This window comes from Triticum aestivum, chromosome 2A (genome assembly GCF_018294505.1).
Source record: "Triticum aestivum cultivar Chinese Spring chromosome 2A, IWGSC CS RefSeq v2.1, whole genome shotgun sequence".
In the NCBI taxonomy this organism is placed as follows: domain Eukaryota; kingdom Viridiplantae; phylum Streptophyta; class Magnoliopsida; order Poales; family Poaceae; genus Triticum; species Triticum aestivum.
This window is the reverse complement of record NC_057797.1, coordinates 150,969,875-150,992,311: the sequence shown is the minus strand read 5'-3', so window position 1 is coordinate 150,992,311 and position 22,437 is coordinate 150,969,875. Positions and strand designations below refer to the sequence as shown.

The window sequence follows — 22,437 nt, the reverse complement described above, 5'->3', positions numbered from 1 at the left end:
CATGTGCACTGTGAAATTCCAGATGGTATCAGTGTGCCCACAGAACTCCAGAGTGTTGATGATTACCCAGACAACCAGTTCACATTCAGTGTCAAGCACTTGGCTCCAATATCACTGACATGCCTTATGCCTCCATCATACCTGAGCCATCATCCTCCATACTTCTTTCTCGGTGTACAGTGGTTGGATACTGTGAAGGTCTCAACCCTTTGTCACATGCTTGAATCGATTTGGGCACATCAGTCTGCACAGGAAGTTTTTTTGAGTGGGTGCAGGGCTTTACGCTCTCTCATCTTGGTTTTGATGGCGGGATAATCATGCTTGAAGGTCTCAACCCTTTGTCACATGCTTGAATCGATTTGGGCACATCAGTCTGCACAGGAAGTTGTTTTTGAGTGGGTGCAGGGCTTTACGCTCTCTCATTTTGGTTTTGATAGTGGGATAATCGTACGCATGTCTGATAGTACGACGGCTCCTGTGGATGCTCGGGTTGTTGGAGAGATTCTGTCTGTAGAGGATGTTGTTCAACGGTTGATCAACTACGATGAAGAGCAATGCCTTGAAACATTAATTCGGGGCCTCCATATCTGCGCAATTTGTTTCAGTGAGCACCCAGATAATTCAGATGCTCCATTTGATTCTTGGATACTCTCCCTGCTGCTCATTTCACAACTACATCTTCATTGTAACTTAAATTTGTTGTTTTGAAACAGTAAGGGAGAACACTACTGATACAGTATATATTGGACACTGAATTGCTGCTCCATGGAGCCAGGGCACCATGATTTATGCACAAATCAAACATAATTTTGGTACTGTTTTTTGAGATTTTAGTTCTGGGGTATAATACCTAATTATTAGAATTCAAATACTCTACATTCTGGGATATTGCCATGTATATCTATTTCAGCGTACCATACTGCTTGTATATAAAATCAACATATAGCAGCAGTCAAACAATCATTAGAAAAAGTAACTACAGTTTGGCTTTAGTACAAATATATCACATATATGCGCCTTAGTTCCATGTAATGCTTTGTTGTTCTCTAAGGCATCCTCCTATCGTTGATGGAAGTACTAGCATTTTTCTGGCAGTGGTAATGGCAGTAGCTTCATTTAGTATGGTTTGGTTTCTTACAACGGTGAACTTCACAAATCAGTTAAAATTGGTGATCACTTCTGGAACATACATATACATCACAGACCATTCACATTATAGGTTCATCTTTAACCCTCTTAAAGATGAAAATGCCATTTCCTTTTGATAATATCTTCAGACAACATAATATCATTGTCTATTTTGCTGAGAGAGAAATGATCTGATTGGATTGTGGAAATCAGTGATAACAGGAGATAGTGAGATACTTTAGTTGATTACTTTGGATCTTAAGAGTACACAGACTGAAAATAATAAGATGGTAAGAAAGATGCAGCATTGTCAGATTAATTTGGTAGCTCTGCACCTTTAATTTACTCCTTTTGCTTTCCAGGGGATGCTTAATGAATGGTTCTGCACAAGTGAAACCAGCTGAGTCTATCGTTTGGAGAAAAAACTAACTTGCTGGGAAGACTGAGCTGAAGTAGAAGGACACATTCTCCTCCTCCTGAGTTGCAGAGTAAATCTTCTCGTCTGCCTTCTCTTTCTTATCATCAGATTCAAAATTGCTTTTTTGGTTATCCAAGCCATTCTCTTCAGCAATGCCGGCACTTTCCACATTATTTTCAGAACACTTCTATGGCACTTCTATAGCATTATCGACTTTCATTGGAGCATCATCCATTTGCTCATCACCTTTACAAGCATCAACTGCCTGCACCCCGCTTCTGCCTTCCTCTGCAACAGCCTCACAGTTGGTCTTCTCCTGACTGTCACCCGCAGTTGCCTCACAGTCAGTCTTCTCCAAACTGTCACCCACAGTAGCCTCACAGTCAGCCTTCTCCAAACTGTCACCCTCGCAAACATCCACGGCGGCGGCTTCACCCTCAGGCTCAGCATCCACATGCAGCTTCATGGTGTCCGACCTGAGCACCCTCTTCGCCACGCCGCCATTCTCGCGCCCAGGAACATCCTTCCTTTTCTTCCCTGCAAGCGTGGGCCCCTCGCCGTCACCAAGGGAAGGTTTTTCCACCTCCAAGGAGGAAGCCTTGGGCGAATCCATCATCAAGGCGTCTTCTATTCCTGGCATCAGGTTTCGCTCCAAACCGTTTAAGCCTCATCCCAGAGCCCTGCGTAATAAGACCAGAAAAATCATCAGAATCACACTTGCACGAAGTGTTGAAGTGATAACCAGCTATCTGCTCCAACTCCTAGCCAGTGTAAAACCTAGCCCAATAATTACGGTCCATAAATTCGGAGCAATGCGATACGAAGCACATGAAATGGTTAAAACCGGCTCTTTTCAGTAAACCTATATGGCAATTCGGGAAACTAGTGAAACATCTTCACATCATTCTGGAACGGAGGGAGTAATAAATAAATAGTTTCACACCATATACAGAGAATTTTCCTGCCACATGACAATTTTTTCCAAACTAAATATCCGGACTGAAACAATTCCATCATCCATCTATGCGCCAACTATCTATTCCAGGCAGGTTTAGCATCACACAACATGCCGTAGCTAAGAATGGAACTAAAAAAAGTTGCAGTAAAATTTTCAGCACCACAAACAAAAGCACCCCAATTTCCTGACCGAATCTACTATAAGGCCATGTATTTTGCAGGCAGATTTTAGGATGGCACAACATACTGTAAATAAGATCTGGAGTGAAATAAACATTCTTTTCAGTGGAACTTTAAACAACCCAAAGCCCTTCTATACAGAGCTAGCTTCAGTTGCAGTAGCAATAAACAGTTTGACAGGCATAGACAGTACAGTCTACAAAGTGTGTTTCCCCAGCAAGATACCCTATACTGAAACAAGTTCTATCATTTATCTATGGGCGATGCTACGCGTCCGCCGATGGATAAAGTTAAAAGATTAGCTGCCTCCCTGACCATTGGATGAAGCTGCGGATGGCTGTGTGATCTACCCACGTGATCCGTCATCTTTGCAACACATGTGTTGCTGCAGTACTTTCTGCAACAGAGGTCTAGTTGCCGAAATTATTCGCAACAAAGGCCAGTTGCATTAAAATTTTAAACTATTTTTTCCTCTTAACCTGTTGCAACAAGAGCCTTTTTGCAAAAACATGCTGTTGCAGAAGACAAAAATCAATTGCGGATCCCACTCCACGCCGTCCAACAGCAACGTTAGATGTCAGCTACGTCGGGACAACCGAGGGGCGGAGGCTGCCAAGGCAATGCAGCGTCGATCTCGCCGGAGCACCACATATCCGGCGGGAGGCAGCTCGGACGAGGTCACCGAGCGGTCGTGGAGAGGCAACCAACGACCGAGCAGATGGAGCATGAGAGCAGGTCGGGCCCGTCAACGGAGGAGAGAAAGGAGGAGGAGAGAGGAGAGGGCCCATGAAGGAGGAGAGCATGGTCGTCCACGCCGGCGTGTGGGGATCCAGATCTTGCAACAAGCTAGTTGTTGCGGGGGCAAAAATTGCAACAATAGTCCAGTTGCAAAGCTAGACCGTGGAAAAAGGATACTTCCAAGCCATCTGATTAAAGAAACATCCGATGAGCATAAAGGCGATAGATGCGCGCAGAAAGATCGGTCGGGTGAACAGAAGAGTTTCCCTTTAACTATCTATCCCAAGCAAATTTTAGCACTACACATCAACATTTTGAGCCAAGGATGAAACCAGACATAATTTTAACCAATATATGCAAAATAATTAATATATTTTTGTGCAGTAGAAAGATAGACCCAGAATGAAGAGATTATAGATATTACTAATGGGGTCAATTTAATTTCCTATAATTTTCATTTGCCCCAAAACATCTGAAATAATTCATGCAGACCACTGGATGTCGGGTCATTTGAGATAAAATTCATACATATGAGTACATCATAGGAGAGAAGTACTATGTTCTTCCTTTCTTCCGGTGCCTGTCGACCAACCAAATGATGGCACAAAGCGAAACCCAACAAATGGAAAGGAAAGGGGTCTCTCACCCTGCGAAGTGAGTTTTGGGGGCGGCTACAGGCAAAATAACAACTACAACTGCTGGTGCAGGTGTCGTCATAAACATACTCATATATATGTGCCTAATCATATCCTTGGTATCTATTTAAATCATCAGGGAGACATATTAGATGACAAAGAAGTATACTGCAGGCAATTCAAGACATCTATAAAGGGCAGCCCGGGGCATGTACCCGCTTGCGCAGGATCCGGGGAAGGGTCCAGCCACTTTGGGTCTATAGTACGCAGCCTTTCCCTACATTTCTGTAAGAGACTGTTTCCAGGACTTGAACTATGGTCTGTGGGCGGTGAAGATGAGGTCACAAGGCAGCAGCTTTAGCACTACGCCAAGGCATACATCCTAGAAAAGCATTGACTACCTTAAGAATAAATTTAGATAGAAACAGAAAGGATGAAAACCTGCAACAATTGGCATTGCAAGGAAAATATTTTCTGGTGGTCATTAGAACAACATGGCACTTACTTTTTAGTCAAATTCAACCTGGAAGAAGTTGAGAGCAATTGTTCCTAAAAGTGCACCCCCTCAACAAATTTTAAGAAGTCTGTGTATGCACGTTTAATTCGAATAGATCCTATTCAAGAATAGCAATTGTTCACAAAGCCGGCATGAAGTCACTACCTCAAAGAGGGACAGATCCATCGTTGTCAAATTGGTCCACGTATATATTTTACAATTTGAAGAAGGCGTCTCCAACAATATTAACTTTGGAGATTTAACTTATTTGACTAATTTGGTTCGATAGAAAGGAGGGCAGACTGTGGGACTAAGAAATAGAGGAAGCAAGTACGGAGGAGGAGAGGCCGGGGGAGACCTTGGACTTGACGGAGCGCTTGATGAGCAACCAGAGCCCCGGCACGGACAGCACGAAGAACCCCAGCGAGGTGTAGTAGCGCGCCTGCGAGTACCCCGTCCCCGCCCCGACGGTGGCGTCGAGGAGCACTGCGGCGCTGTCGAGCGACGCCGTTGCCGGGTTTAGCCCGACCCCTCTTCGTCGGCTAGCCCCTGCTCGGCGCCGGAAGCAGGCATCCGCCGGCCGCGCGGCGCAGAGAGGGAAAGGGAGGAGGACGCGGCTCGTGGAAACGCAGGCTTCCATTTCGTTGGGCGCAGATGCACGGGACGATGGCGGTCGCCGGCGCCGGATCGCGGAGCTCCGATGCCAAACAGCTGCAATACCAGGGCGAGGAGGTGCCGGGCCATTGGTGGTGGAGAATGTTATGGTAATCTAGTTGCACCTGTTCTATTTTCAGTAAGTTAGTTCTCTGAATAATCCTGAAACGTGCAGTGTACACGGTCAGGTTCAGTTTAGACAGTTAGTGTCAGGCTAGTCTTTTCTTCAGACTTGTCGTAGTTTTCTTTGTTGCTGTAATCGTGGGTGTACTGGCCACGACTCTGTCCGTGGGATGGCGCGGGTAAAACGGATCATGGGCAGTGCATGCTGCGAGTTTGTTATGCTTGAGAATAAGAGGAAGGAAACAAAAAGACGCAGGTTAAGCGCGTCGCAAAAATCTCTCCGTTCATTGCGTTCGTGCAGTTCTTCTTTCTCCTTCAGTTCGTATCGTGTGAGTGTCCACCTCGCGTGTGTTTGTTGATCCTGGGCCTGATCCTACATTTGGTATTCAGAGCGTTGGTTCACGGAGGCGGAGCACGGCGGCGGAGATAGGAGGAGTTGTGGCGGCGGCGAGCAGTGATGGGCGATACTTCACCGAAGAGCAGCGGCGGCGGAAAGTACACGCCGCCGGCGAAGAGGACCGGGGATGACGACACGGGCGCAGAGGTGGCGATCGTGCCGCGTGCGCCGTCGAGGACCGGCGGCGTCCCGATCCAGTACCCAATGCTCACGGACTCGAACTATGGTCTGTGGGCGGTGAAGATGAAGATCCTGCTGCGTCCGTATGGCGTGTGGCCGGCGCTCGAGGGCACGGGCGAGTTTAACCAGAGCAGGGACGACGAAGCGTTTGCCGCACTCTCTCAGCCGGTTCCCGACTCGGTGATGATGGCGGTGGCTGATTGCACTACCGCCCACGAGGCCTTGGAGGCGATCCGGCGCATGCGCGTCGGCGAGGACCGTGTCAAGAAGGCGCGGGTCAAGCAGTTGAAGCGGCAGCTCGACCGCATGGAGATGGACGACGGTGAGTCTGTCAGTGTGTTTGCGCAGAAATTGATGACGCTCGTTGGAGAAATCCGATCGCTGGGCGAGACGGTGTCAGATGAGTCGATCATTGAGGTCCTCTTCAACGCCGCCCCGAGCCGGTTTGGGGACATCGTGAACACCATTGAGCAGTGGGGTGACCTCACTACCATGACCGTGTCGGAGGCAGTCGGTCGCCTCGCCGCGTTCGAAGAGAGCCAACGCGGGCGGCGGCGTCACTCCGGTGTGAAGGAGGACCAACTGATGTTCATGACGCAGGCACTTGAACAGCTGATGAACGGCAAAAAGGGGTCACCCGGAGCCGGCAGCAGTAACACCGGTCGTGGACGTGGAGGCGGTCGAGGTCGCGGCGCTGGCCGCGGAGGCCGTGGTGATCGTGGACAAGCCGGGCGCGGTGAGAGCAAGGATGCCTGGAAGCAGAAGAAGCACCACAAATTTGACATCACAAAGGTTAGGTGTTTCGATTGTAATGAAATGGGCCACTTTCAGTCTGACTGCCCGGAGCCGAAGCGCGAGCAGGCGAACTTTGCGCAGGCAGAAGAGGTTGAAGATGCTGCACTCCTTATGCTGGAGACATGTGAGATGATGCCTTCAGACCCCATCACCTCTGAACAAGTACTGTTGAATGAAGAGAAAGTGGCGCCTAAACTGACGGGTAGCCACGACGTCGCTTGGTACCTAGATACAGGGGCAAGTAACACATGACTGGAGATGCACATAAGTTTTCTGAATTGGATGAAACAGTGAAAGGAAAGGTGAAATTTGGTGATGGTTCTGCAGTAGACATTTGTGGACGTGGATCGGTTCTCATACAATGTCTCACAGGCGAGCATCGTGTTCTTACCGATGTATACTTCATTCCTCGGCTCAAGAGTAATATCATCAGTCTGGGGCAGCTAGATGAAAATGGGTGCAAATATTCTAGTGAAGATGGGCTGATGACAGTATGGGGTCGCTAGAGAAATGTCCTAGCTAGAGTAAAGAGGACTAAGAACCGGATGTATATCTTAAACATCCAACCAACTGAACCTGTGTGTCTGTTGGCGCATGCTAAGGAGCAATCATGGCTGTGGCATATGAGGTATGGACATGTGAACTTTAGGTCACTCCGAGCACTTGCAACAGAGGGTATGGTAGATGGTATGCCGTACCTAGATCAGGTAGATAAGATCTGCGATGGGTGTATGATTGCTAAGCAGAGACGCCTCCCGTTCCCGGTTCAGGCCACTTACCGTGCAACGGAGCAACTTCAGCTCATTCATGCAGACTTATGCAGGCCTATAACGCCTGAAACGCCTGGTGGAAAGAGATACTTTCTTCTGGTAGTGGATGACCACTCTCGGTTTATGTGGATTACTCTGTTGCGGAGCAAAGATGAGGCTCTCAATGTACTACAGAAAATTCAGAAGGCTGCTGAAGTTGAAAGTGGGCATCAGTTGAAGGCAATTAGAACAGACCGAGGGGGTGAGTTTACCTCAAGAGAATTTATAGAGCACTGTGAGCAGCACGGAATCAAGCATTTTTGCACGTCACCATATAGCCCACAACAGAATGGTGTGGTCGAAAGGAGAAACCAAACCGTCGTGGGCATGGCGCGCAGTCTGCTGAAAAGTATGGGGGTGCCAGCTCGGTATTGGGGTGAAGCAGTGACCACTGCCGTGTATTTGCTGAACAGATCGTTGACAAAGAGTGTCAAGGGCAAAACACCGTATGAGGCATGGTATGAGAGAAAGCCGTCAGTCCAACATCTTCGCACTTTTGGTTGTGTTGCTCATGTGAAAAAGGTTGGGCCCGGCGTGTCAAAGCTCTCTGACAGAAGCTCACAAATGGTCTTCATTGGTTATGAAACTGGCTCCAAGGCTTATCGCATGTATGACCCGGAAAGTAAGAAACTTGTTGTATCACGAGATGCAGTGTTTGAGGAAGACAGGTTTTGGGATTGGAGCCTCTCGGGATCAGTGGGAAGCAGTGATAGAAGTTCATTTGTTGTCAGCTACCCAGAACAGCCAGTTTGTGATGGAGAAGAGGTAGCAGAAGACGTTACCGTGGCAGCAGATTCACCAAGCAGAACTCCTACCATAGCAGCGCCTCGGCAGAGGCATAGAACAAGACATGCCAACGACGGGGCTGCAATCCCACTGGACCTAGAAGCCTCTCCGGTGTCCCCTGCTTATGCTCCTGGTTCTCCTAACACCCCGTACACCGAGCCTTCGCAGGGGCCACAAGGGAAGCGACTCCTTGATGAGATCTATGAGGAAACAGAGATCAAAAAAATAGATGCCAAGCTATGCCTGTTCGGCCTTGAGGAGCCTAGGAATCATGATGAAGCTCTAAAAGAGACCTGTTGGCAGAAGGCAATGAAAGAGGAACTAAGCTCCATCCATGAGAACAACACATGGGAGTTGTGCGATCTCCCGAAAGGGCACAAACCAATTGGGCTGAAGTGGGTTTACAAGCTGAAGAAAGACCCCACTGGAGCAGTAATCAAACACAAAGCGAGGTTGGTTGCAAAGGGTTATGTACAGAGACAGGGAATTGACTTTGAAGAAGTTTTTGCCCCTGTCGCGCGCATTGAGTCCGTCAGACTTCTAGTTGCACTGGCAGCTCAATTTGGTTGGAAGATGCATCATATGGACGTTAAATCAGCCTTTCTTAATGGGGATCTGATTGAGGAGGTGTGTGTATGCCAACCTCCAGGCTTCGAAGTTGTGGGTCAGGACAGCAAGGTGTGCAGACTACGGAAGGCATTGTATGGTTTGCGTCAAGCACCGCGTGCATGGAATTCCAAACTAGACTGCACTTTAACAGAGATGGGGTTCGAGAAGTGTCCGTCAGATTCAGGGGTGTACAAGAGAACAAATGGCAAGCACACTCTGATTGTTGGGGTGTATGTTGACGACTTGATAATTACAGGAGGCAATGACACTGATATAGCAGTTTTCAAAAAGGCAAATGAAAACAAGATTCAGTATGAGCGATCTCGGGCTTCTTAGTTACTATCTTGGGATAGAAGTGAAGCAATCAGCTCGGGGAATTGCCCTATGTCAGTCAGCATATGCAGCTAGAATTCTGAACAAGATGGGGATGCAGGACTGCAATCCAATTCACACTCCCATGGAGGCGAGGTTAAGGTTGACTAAGTCCAGTAAAGCATTAGAGGTTGATCATACTCAGTATCGTAGCGTGGTTGGGAGCCTTCGCTATTTGGTCCACACTCGACCAGACATATGCTATGCTGTTGGTTATGTCAGTCGGTTTATGGAGAGGCCCACGACTGATCACATGGCAGCAATCAGGCACATCCTGAGGTATGTGAAAGGAACTCTGAACCTTGGATGTTTTTATGAGAAAGGAGCTGGAGAGAATCCACAACTTCTCGGATATTGTGACCGTGATTTAACTGGGGATGTGGATGACCGCAAGAGCACTACAGGCATGATCTTCTTCCTGGGTGGGAGTCCAATTACATGGGCAACGCAAAAGCAGAGAGTTGTGGCTCTATCGTCTTGTGAAGCCGAATATGTAGCAGCCGCATCAGCTGCATGCCAAGCAGTGTGGCTAGCTCGGCTCCTTGGAGAATTGTTGAACAGGGAGCCGGACAGAGTATTGCTGAAGGTTGATAACCAATCAGCAATTGCATTGTGCAAAAACCCAGTGTTCCATGAGAGAAGCAAGCATATAGACATTAGATATCATTATGTGAGAAGCTGTGTCGAAGAAGAGCAAATCTCAGTGGAACATGTCAGAACAGAGGCGCAACTTGCTGACATATTGACCAAACCATTAGCAAGGGTGCGGTTTCAGGAAATGAAGGAGAAGATTGGGTTACAAAATGTTTAGCTGGTGCAACAATCTTAAGGAGGTGAAATGTTATGGTAATCTAGTTGCACCTGTTCTATTTTCAGTAAGTTAGTTCTCTGAATAATCCTAAAACGTGCAGTGTACACGGTCAGGTTCAGTTTAGACAGTTAGTGTCAGGCTAGTCTTTTCTTCAGACTTGTCGTAGTTTTCTTTGTTGCTGTAATCGTGGGTGTACTGGCCACAACTCTGTCCGTGGGATGGCGCGGGTAAAACGGATCATGGGCAGTGCATGCTGCGAGTTTGTTATGCTTGAGAATAAGAGGAAGGAAACAAAAAGACGCAGGTTAAGCGCGTCGCAAAAATCTCTCCGTTCATTGCGTTCGTGCAGTTCTTCTTTCTCCTTCAGTTCGTATCGTGTGAGTGTCCACCTCGCGTGTGTTTGTTGATCCTGGGCCTGATCCTACAGAGAACAGGGTGGAGCTACGGTCTGGATGGCATCTGCGGGCAAGCGACGGCGAGGCGCGGCTGTGGCGGGCGAGCGGCGACCGAGGAGCTGAGGGATGGGCTAGGGCTTGCGACGACGGTAACCCTAGCGCGCGGAGGAGGAAGGCGGGGGCGGCGGAGGTGGAAACCCTAGAAGAGAGATGGGCGAGCGACACCCAAATAACTTTTTTTTGATGTAAATAACTTTCTTTTTTTGAGAGAGAAAAAGCGACACCCCAATAACTTTTCTTTTTTGAGACATGACACCCCAATAACTTGGGCTGCGCAAGGAACTACACCCCACTCACGGCCCGCCAATCGGGAATGGGATCCGCTGGCTTTCGGCTGGGCAGTGCCAGGAGCAAAACCTCGGCTAGCCAGATAGAGCAGGATCTGTTTATAAGCACCGCGCTGCTTTAACAGTAGTCCCTACGGGGACACCTGATAACTTAAAATTATAAAGCGTAGCAAGGATCTGCACACATAAGGATGTCACTATATTTTTACATTTTACCCCACACGTGTTCTACTGATTTACAGAAAAGTCCTCAGGGTTCTCATTTCCACGTCTTGAAATCCAAAATTTTAGGATTTCACGCGCCATCTTTTCAGCCCTTTTAATTTTTACCCCACACATGTTCTATTGATTATACAGAAAAGTCCTCAGAGTTCTCATTTAGATCCAAAATTTTAGGATTTCATGCGCCATCTTTTCAGCCCCTCCCGTATACTACTTTTCCATATTTTGAGATAAAAAATTCAGGGTTGTATACTACTATTTTTATTGAAAGGTTCTTATAGTTTTATTTTCATCTTTTAAGATCCCTAGAGCATCTCTAGCAGACCCTTTATATCGCGGACCCTTAAAACCGTTATAAGGGTCGCAAAAAACGTGTTTTAAGAGTCGGTTTTACCTTCCGGAACGGACCCTGTAAACAGCACTGTAAAGACGGATGTTCCTCTTCTTCCCCGTCGTCCTCCTCCGCCTCCCTTGCTCGTTCCCCGTTATCCCTCGAACGCCCTCGCCGGCGGCCGGCCACATCCGTGCTCATCTCGGCCACCTCGCCCCACCCTTCTCCGGCTCCAATTCGAACCGGCGGTGCCCGATTCCAGCGGGCGGTGGCCGATTCTAGTGGGCAGCGGACGATTCTGGTGAGGTATGCGATGAAATTGCGGCGGTGCGTCCTTCCCGATGAGGTTTGACCGATATAAGGGTCACCCTCAGTTTGGCCTTCAAGCCTTCAAATATATTGGTCTCAGGTGTGGATTTATGGTGGCCTTTAGAATATTTAAGGGTCGGGCCATTTTTATTTTCTGTTTTGGACACTTTTTAAAAATCTAAAAATTATAAGGGTTTTACTGGCTTTAAGGAGTCTGCTAGAGTGTTCTTACAGCTGCCAAATTTTGGATGCCAGGTCAACTGCCATTTTACTCTTGAATCATGGCATTTCTTGTGTCCATGTATACACATGTAATATTCCCTTTGTATCGTTTTACTTCATGTATTGGATTTGTCTGGGGTCAAACTTTGCAAAGTTATAATGACTTTGTATTATAAAATATCAACATCTACAATACCTAATAAGTATAATATGAAATTATATTTTATGGTGGACGTAAAGATGTCGTTCTTGTATTGTGAATGTTAATAATATTTTGTATAAACTTGGTCAAACTTTAAGGAGTTTGATTTCAGACAAATCTAATATGTAGAGTAAGAAGAAAAGCAAGGGAGTAGATGCTTGTTCTTTTTGGCCCAACACGCATAAGGATCAGGGACGGAGCTCTCGTGTAACCAACTAACACCAATGTGTTCTGGCTTTTCAGTTAGTCTCCAACACTATAAAAACTGAAACATAAAATTTTCCATAGCCAAACAATAAACTATACATGGGATAACCATGCACTACTACAGAAAACCTTATACACAGAAGCTTATCAGTAGTGTTGGTTAAAAGGAGGCGGTACTGCTACTTAGCAGTAGTGTGTGGTCACAAAGGGCGCTACTGCTATCCATATAGCAGTAGCGCGACAAGATGAAAATGCGCTACTACTATAATTGCCACACTGTTGCCGACGGGCTAGGTATAGCAGCGCCCTTCCGCAAACCGTGCTACTGCTAATAAAATAGTAGTAGCACGTTTTCAGGGTAGGGCGCTACTGTTAAGTTTGAACTTTGTAGCAGCGTGTTTTCAGGGTAGGACGCTACTGTTAAGTTTGAACTTGGCCACATGGCGGGCCCCACTTAGCAGTAGCGCGTCTTCCAGGAGCGTGCTACTGCTATTTTTTAGCAGCGGCACGTTTTTCATTCCCACGCTACTGCTAGAGCGCAGCACCACCTTTTCCTCCCCTCCCCCTCCCGGCCTCCCCCATCCTCTTTTCCTTTCACTTTCCCCTAGCTCCCACCTCCTCTCTCCCCCACTTTGCTTCTTCCTCACTACTTCTCCCTCCCATTACTCTCTTTCTTCTACCTCTCTTCATCTCTTTTTATTGCTCCTAGCTAACTACACCGCCTCCATTAATGCAACTCCTTCCTCTTTTTCCTCCCCCTCCACTAGTTTAAGTCATCTCCTTCCCCAACTATCTAGGTAGATATACCCATTTAATAAAGTGACCTATGTACCTCCCTGACTAGATCTAGCCATGTCAAGAAGTAAGATTTGTCCACTTTTGATCATTCCCTAGTTGTGTGGCGACATCGATCAACACCATCATCACCATGCTCGATCTCGACATAGGTGATTAAAAATTTGTGCGTTTGCAAGAATGGAAATATGTGTATGTGTGTGATATGACATAACCAGGCGATATGATGGAAATTGTGTGTGCGGCATGAGTTGCCGCCGAATTGTGCTTGAGTTGTCTATGTTTTGCCGAAATGTCGATTTATTTCTGTTTCGGTGAATTTCGGGCAAACTCTATATGTCCTATTTTTAGGGAAGGTCATGCCGAATTTTTGCATGACTTTAATGCATGCATGCATTTTTATAATAAATTTGTTTATTATTACCGTGCGGGCGTTCATGATGGTCAGTGGAATGATGGTGGAAAGGTGGTTGCGGTCGGCGATGCAGGACATGAATGAAAATAACCGGAAAGAGATTTTATGTCCGTGTCGAAGATGCAAAGGAGGAGTTTGGCTCGACCCCTATGAGGATGGTCGTTTGATGGCGCACCTGCTCATGACTGGTTTCATGGATGGCTACACTACTGCAGGATGCTGCTAATGCGACACTATGATCAGAGACCCTTTGACGAAACTGTGAGATGCATTAATCGCAAATGGTGATGCAAAAAACCCGTCAAAAAAGATGCAAAACGTTTGCGATGGCGGAGCCATCAAACACGGTTTTAGTTGCGTGTGCGATGCAGGGCACACGTTTGATCCATCCGAACTGTTTGCGATGAGAGAGAACAACAAAAACAGGCAGCCATATCAAGGTGTGTGCGATATACGCCATACAGTTCACTCAGATGAACTGTTTGCTATTAAGGAGTGCAACAGAAATAGTTAGCCAGATCAAGGTGTGTGTGATATACGGCTTACGGTTCACTAGGACAAACTGTTTTCGATTAGGGAACACAACAGAAACGGTTCAACTTAACAAAATGTGTGTGATATGCGGCATACAGTTCACATAGATGAACTGTTTGCGACGATCCCAAAAAACACAAACAAGTCATGTAAAAAAGATGTGTGTGATATGCGGCAAACAGCCGACTCAGATGAACTGTTTGCGATGAGAAATTACAACACAGATGGTTACTATAGTTAATTCGTGTGCGATTCCGTGTGTATAAAAGACTTTGAAAATTGCAAATTAGTTGCTTGCAGTGGCTAGGAGTATCACACATGATGCGTCTGCGAGTACTCGTGTGCGATGATTAGTAAGTTACACATACGTTTCCTTATATTAACACGTGTGTGAATTTGCAATATGGACAGTTAATATGTAAATGCCTTCTAGACATCGGGCACACGCTTAAACTCAATGAACTGTGTACGATATTAATAATTTCCATGAAAATTTAAGAACCTGGCTGACAACATTTGAGTAACATATATATAGTGGTTACACTATTCGACAAAAGGAGGATCTTCGTAACACGGTTTTGACAACCATATGGTCCACATGTACATACTTAGCATAGTAACAACTATCACATTTTAAGAGGCTGGGGGCCAAGAACCATATGGTCCCTATCTACATACTTAACATAGTAACAACTAGCACATTTTAAGAGGCCGAGGGCCAACAACCACAACTATCCGCTGAAAGCAGCTTGATCACGGCGACTCGACATCTCGTCAATGAGAAGGAAGAGCCCTCCTGTGCCTTGGTAGAGCATGAGTAGAACAGCGTCTCCAATTTTCTAATATAGATGCATTGCCACGACAAGCGAGAACTTGTTAATTTGAATGGTTCCATTTCTGCAGGAAATGCAGTACCTTGCAATTGAAGGAAATATGCCCTAGGGGCAATAATAAAGTTGTTTTTTTTATATTTCCTTATATCATGATAAATGTTTATTATTCATGCTAGAATTGTATTAACCGGAAACTTAGTACATGTGTGAATACATAGACAAATAGTCGTCATCGTCGCGTCCCTTCTTGGAGGTGCTAATTGGTACCAGCACTTCGGAGGATCAGAGCTTGGTGGGCGATCTCCGGTGGGTGCAGTGGCCATGAGGCTTCTTCGTTTTTTTGTCGATCCGCCGTTGTTGGCATTAGTTTCTCTTGTTTTTTCTCTTTCTTTTCTTTTGGGCGTGACTGTGCTACTTTCGCCCCAGCACCTATCATTGGATGTTCGGTTGGTTGCTTTGTATACAAAGCGGGGGGAAACCCTTTTTCGGCAATACATAGACAAACAGAGTGTCCCTAGTATGCCTCTACTAGACTAGCTCATTATTCAAAGATGGTTAAGTTTCCTAGCCATAGACATGTGTTGTCATTTGATGAACGGGATCACATCATTAGAGAATGATGTGATGGACAAGACCCATCTGTTAGCTTAGCACTATGATCGTTTAGTTTATCGCTATTGCTTTCTTCATGACTTATACATGTTCCTATGACTATGAGATTATGCAACTCTCGAATACCGGAGGAACACTTAGTGTGCTATCAAACGTCACAATGTAACTGGGTGATTATAAATATGCTCTATAGGTGTCTCCGATGGTGTTTGTTGAGTTGGCATAGATCAAGATTAGGATTTGTCACTCCGATTGTCGGAGAGGTAACTCTGGGCCCTCTCGGTAATGCACATCACTATAGCCTTGCAAGCAATGCGACTAATGAGTTAGTTGCGGGATGATGCATTACGGAACGAGTAAAGAGACTTGACGGTAACGAGATTGAACTAGGTATGGTGATACCGATGATCGAATCTCGGGCAAGTAACATACCGATGACAAAGGGAACAACGTATGTTGTTATGCGGTTTGACCGATAAAGATCTTCGTAGAATATGTAGGAGCCAATATGAGCATCCAGATTCTGCTATCGGTTATTGACTGAGATGTGTCTCGGTCATGTCTACATAGTTCTCGAACCCGTAGGGTCCGCACGCTTAACGTTCGATGACGATTTGTATTATGAGTTTATGTGTTTTGATGTACAAAAGGTTGTTCGGAGTCCTGGATGAGGTCACGGACATGACCAGGAGTCTCAAAATGGTCGAGACATAAAGATTGATACATTGGAAGGTTATATTCGGACACCGGAATGGTTCTGAAGTGTATCGGGTATTTTCCAGAGTACCGGGAGGTTACCCCCCCCGCCCCCGGGGGATTAATGGGCCACTATGGTCCTTAGTGGAGAAGAGAGAGGGCCGGCCAGAGGTGGCGCCCCCCTCCTTGCCCAGTCCAAATTGGACAAGGGAAGGAGGGCGCCCCCTCCTTCCTTCTCTTCTCTCCTCTTTCCCTTCTTCTCCTTCTTGGACTAGGAAAGGGGGAAACCTACTCCTACTAGGAGTAGGATTCCTCCCCCCTTGGGGCACCCCTTGTGGCCGGCCGGCCTCCTCCTCCCCTCCTTTATATACGGGGGGGGGGGGGCACCCCATAGACACACAAGTTGATCTTTAGCCATGTACGGTGCCCCATCCATAGTTTTCCACCTCTGTCATATTGTCATAGTGCTTAGGCGAAGCCCTACGTTGGTAACTTCATCATCACCGTCACCACGCCATCATGCTGACGAAAGTCTCCCTCGGCCTTAGCTGGATCTAGAGTTCGAGGGACGTCACCAAGCTGAACGTGTGCAGATCGCGGAGGTGGCGTCCATTCGGTACTTGATCGGTTGGATCGCGAAGACGTTTGACTACATCAACCACGTTACTAAACGCTTCCGCTTTCGGTCTACGAGGGTATGTTGACACACTCTCCCCACTCGTTGCTATGCTTCTCCTAGATAGATCTTGCGTGATCATAGGATTTTTTTTGAAATACTACGTTCCCCAACAGTGGCGTCCGAGCCAGGTCTATGCGTAGATGTTATATGCACGAGTAGAAGACAAAGAGTTGTGGGTGATAATAGTCATATTGCTTACTGCTACCTCTTGAGCACTGTGTTGGTTTTCCCTTGAAGAGGAAAGGGTGATGCAGCAAAGTAGCGTAATTATTTCCCTTAGTTTTTGAGAACCAAGGTATCAATCCAGTAGGAGACTACACGCAAGTCCCTCGTACCCGCACAACCAAATAAGAACCTCGAAACCAAAGCGATAAAGGGGTTGTCAATCCCTTCACGGTCACTTACGAGAGCGAGATTCGATAGAGATAATAATAATAAGATAAGATAAATATTTTTGGTATTTTATGATATAGATTGAAAGTAAAGATTGCAAAGTAAAATAGATTGGAAACTTATATGATAAAAGATAGACCCGGGGGCCATAGGTTTCACTAGTGACTTCTCTCAAGATAGCATAAGTATTACGGTGGGTGAACAAATTACTGTCGAGCAATTGATAGAAAAGTGCATAATTATGAGAATATATAGGCATGATCATGTATATAGGCATCACGTCCGCGACAAGTAGACCAAAACTATTCTGCATCTACTACTATTACTCCACACATCGACCGCTATCCAGCATGCATCTAGAGTATTAAGTTCATAAGAACAGAGTAACGCATTAGGCAAGATGACATGATGTAGAGGGATAAACTCAAGCAATATGATATAAACCCCATCTTTTTATCCTCGATGGCAACAATACAATACGTGCCCTGCTGCCCCTACTGTCACTGGGAAAGGACACCGCAAGATTGAATCCAAAGCTAAGCACTTCCCCATTGCAAGAAAGATCAATCTAGTAGGCCAAACCAAACTGATAATTCGAAGAGACTTGCAAAGATAACCAATCATACATAAAAGATTTCAGAGAAGAATTAAATATTGTTCATAGAAAAACTTGATCATAAACCCACAATTCATCGGATCTCGACAAACACACCGCAAAAAGAGTTACATCAAATAGATCTCCAAGAAGATCGAGGAGAACACTGTATTGAGATCCAAAGAGAGAGAAGAAACCATCTAGCTAATAACAATGGACCCGAAGGTCTGTGGTAAACTACTCATACATCATCGGAGAGGCTATGGTGTCGATGTAGAAGCCCTCCATGATCGATTCCCCCTCCGCGGAGCTCCGGAAAAGGCCCCAAGATGGGATATCTTGGGTACAGAAGGCTGCGGTGGTGGAAATAGAGTTTCGTGGTGCTCCCAAATGTTTTTGGGGTATATGGACATATATAGGAGGAAGAAGTAGGTCGGTGGAGCTACGAGGGGCCCACGAGGGTGGGAGCGCACCCAGGGGGCAGGTGCGCCTCCCTGCCTCGTGGCCTCCTTGTTGATTTCTTGACGTCTACTACAAGTCCCCTGGATCACGTTTATTCCAAAAATAACTCCCCCGAAGGTTTCATTCCGTTTGGATTCCGTTTGATATTCCTTTTCTGTGAAACACGGAAATAGACAAAAAAACAGCAATTTGCACTGAGCCTTGGGTTAGTAGGTTAGTCCCAAAAATAATATAGAAGTGTATAAATAAGCCCATTAACATCCAAAACAGATAATATAATAGCGTGGAACAATCAAAAAATATAGATACATTGGAGACATGTCAAGCATCCCCAAGCTTAATTCCTGCTCGTCGTCGAGTAGGTAAATGATAAAAACGGAATTTTTGATGTGGAATGCTACCTAGCATAATTCTCAATGTAATTTTCTTTATTGTGACATGAATGTTCAGATCCGAAAGATTTAAGACAAAAGTTTAATATTGACATAAAAATAATAATACTTCAAGCATACTAACTAAGCAATTATGTCTTCTCGAAATAACATGGCCAAAGAAAGTTATCCCTACAAAATCATATAGTATGGCTATGCTCTATCTTCACCACACAAAATATTTAAATCATGCACAACCCCGATGGCAAGCCAAGCAATTGTTTCATACTTTTTATGTTCTCAAACTTTTTCAATCTTCACGCAATACATGAGCGTGAGCCATGGACATAGCACTATAGGTGGAATAAAATGGTGGTTGTGGAGAAGGCAAAACAGAGAAGATAGTCTCATATAAACTAGGCGTATCAACGGGCTATGGAGATGCCCATCAATAGATATCAATGTGAGTGAATAGGGATTGCCATGCAATAGACGCACTAGAGCTATAAGTGTATGAAAGCTCGACAAAAGAAACTAAGTGGGTGTGCATCCAACTTGCTTGCTCACGAAGACCTAGGGAATTTTGAGGAAGCCCATCATTGGAATATACAAGCCAAGTTCTATAATGTAAAATTCCCAGTAGTATATGAAAGTGACAACATAGGAGACTGCTACCTCCTGAGCACTGCGTTGGTTTTCCCCGAAGAGGAAGGGATGATGCAGCAAAGTAGCGTAAGTATTTCCCTTAGTTTTTGAGAACCAAGGTATCAATCTAGTAGGAGGCTATGCGCGAGTCCCTCGTACCTGCACAAAACAAATAAATCCTCGCAACCAACGCAAATAGGGGTTGTCAATCCCTATAAGGCCACTTACGAGAGTGAGATCTGATAGATATGATAAGATAATATTTTTGGTATTGAGGGAGTCCTGGATTAGGGGGTCTCCGGATAGCCGGACTATCTCCACTGGCCGGACTGTTAGACTATGAAGATACAAGATTGAAGACTTCGTCTCATGTCCGGATGGGACTCTACTTGGTGTGGAAGGCAAGCTAGGCAATACGAATATGGATATCTCCTCCTTTGTAACCGACCTTGTGTAACCCTAACCCTCTCCGATGTCTATATAAACCGAAGGGTTTTAGTCCGTAGGACAACAACCACACCATACAATCATACCATAGGCTAGCTTCTAGGGTTTAGCCTCTCTGATATCGTGGTAGATCTACTCTTGTACTACCCATATCATCAATATTAATCAAGCAGGACGTAGGGTTTTACCTCCATCAAGAGGGCCCGAACCTGGGTAAAACATCGTGTCCCCTGCCTCCTGTTACCATCCGGCCTAGACGCACAGTTCGGGACCCCCTACCCGAGATCCGCCGGTTTTGACACCGACATTGGTGCTTTCATTGAGAGTTCCTCTGTGTCGTCGCCGTTAGGCTTGATGGCTCCTACTATCATCGATAGCGATCCTGTCCAGGGTGAGACTTTTCTCCCCGGACAGATCTTCGTATTCGGCGGCTTAGCACTGCGGGCTAATTCGCTTGGCCTTCTGGAGCAGATTGAAAGCCACGCCCCTGGCCGTCAGGTCAGATTTGGAAGTTTGAACTACACGGCCGACATCCGCGGAGACTTGATCTTCGACGGATTCGAGCCACAGCCGGGCGCGCCGCACTGTCACGATGGGTATGACCTAGCTCTGCCGCCGAACAGTACCCCAGAGGCCGCGCCCGCATAAGCTCCGACCCTTAGCTCAGAGCCAACTGTGCCAATCGAGGACGGGTGGTTAGACACCACCTCAGGGGCTGCAGTCTCAACGGCGATCGAGCCAAACACCAGCATAATCCTACGCAGCCCATGACTCCAAGGTGTCGGACTCTTTTTCTGACTCTGAACCGCCCGCGCCCCTGCCAATCGAATCCAATTGGGCGCCGATCGCGCCCCATAGAGCGTTGGATGACCACCTCATCATATGACGTATACATGGTGGACACACCAAAAGAAGACGATGACGAGGAATGGAAGGACACACCGAAGGCTTGTTCCCTCGAGAAGCAGTCAAAGCGGTGGTGCAGCACCGCCCCAAATCCCGCCTCGGCAGAAATAATGATCATACAGACCCAGCGTTGGAGCAGGGCGAACCACTGCCGGACCACGGCAATACGGAGAATCAAACCGAACAAACCAATTCTATCAAAGATAAGAGTCTAGACGACATAACGCCGGACAGGCACCCGGAGCAGCAGAATGCCCGTCAAAGGCTTGTTGCCACCACGAGGAGTCTGAAAAAGCAGAAGTAAAGGCTCAAGGCTGCGCAGGACACACTCCAAATCAGATGGAGTAAAGTACTCAACACAACAGCGAAGTACGGCGACAATCGCCCCACCAAGAGCTACCCAAAGCGGAAGTTGCTACCTGAATTCGACGAGGAGGCATCAGACCCCCCACAACCAAAAATAAAAACGGCCACCTGGCCGGATAGATGACCTCACGGCCAACATAGAGCGGCAAACAACGCCACCCACAAACCAATACGCGATCCACGCGAGGGCTCACACCAAAAGGACGGCGCAACCAGATCCATCTATGGACCACGGAAGCGCGCCCCAGCATATGATGTAACACAACAAACATCCGAACAACGCGGTACACCCAGATACAGGGGTGCCGCACACCCCCTATGTTTCACCGACGAGGTGCTGGACCATGAATTTCCAGAGGGATTCAAACCCGTAAACATAGAGGCATACGACGGAACAACAGACCCTGGGGTCTGTATTGAGGACTATATCCTCCATATCCATATGGCTCGAGGAGATGATCTCCATGCCATCAAGTACTTACCCCTCAAGCTCAAAGGGCCAGCTCGTCACTGGCTTAAAAGCCTCCCCAAAAACTCCATTGGAAGCTGGGAAGAGCTCGATGACGCTTTTCGGGCAAATTTTCAAGGGACTCATGTCCGACCTCCGAACACAGACGATTTGAGTCATATAACTCAATAGCCCGGAGAGTCAGCCCGAAAACTTTGGAACAGGTTTCTTACTAAAAAGAACCAAATTGTCGACTGTACGGACGCCGAAGCCTTGGCAGCTTTTAAGCATAGGGTCCGTGACGAATGGCTTGCCAGACACCTCGGCCAAGAGAAGCCGAGAACAATGGCAGCATTAACAAGCCTCATGACCCGTTTTTGCGCGGGTGAGGACAGCTGGCTAGCCAGATGCAGCACCAGCGACCCCAGTACATCTGAAGTTAGAGATGGAAACGGGAAATCACGGCGCAACAGCAATAACAAACGCCAGAATAAAGAAGACAACACGAAGAGCACGACAGTAAACGCCGGATTCAAAAGCTCTCGGCCAGGTCAGCAAAAGCCGCCCTCTAAAGGCGCCAGAGATGAACTGTCCAGCCTAATCAAAATTTTGGACCAAATATGTCAGATCCATAGCACCCCTGGTAAACCCGCTAATCATACTCACAGAGAATGTTGGGTCTTCAAGCAGTCCGGCAAGCTCAACGCCGTACACAAGGGGGAGGATGCACCAAGCGAAGACGAGGATGAGCCTCTCAAGCAAGACACTGGGGAACAAAAGAAATTTCCACCAGAAGTCAAAACAGTAAATGTGTTACACGTGATCAAGGGGAGAAACAAAACGGCACTCCCAGAAAAATATGCCCAAGGGCCTATCACCGCGGAGCCCTGCCACTGGTCGTCTCAATCGATCACTGT

At 46.7% G+C, this 22,437-nt stretch overlaps 1 protein-coding gene across 1 annotated transcript; it reads right to left on the bottom strand.

Annotated features, from left to right (window-relative positions):
* Nucleotides 1–2,002: 2,002 nt before the first annotated feature.
* On the bottom strand, nucleotides 2,003–5,192 carry LOC123188090 (uncharacterized). Its single transcript, XM_044600126.1, has 2 exons — nucleotides 4,911–5,192; nucleotides 2,003–2,226 (listed from the first exon to the last, which is right to left on the bottom strand). Exons 1-2 carry the CDS (start codon nucleotides 5,190–5,192, stop codon nucleotides 2,107–2,109), a joined length of 402 nt encoding a protein of 133 aa, XP_044456061.1. The 3' UTR covers nucleotides 2,003–2,106.
* Nucleotides 5,193–22,437: the final 17,245 nt, after the last annotated feature.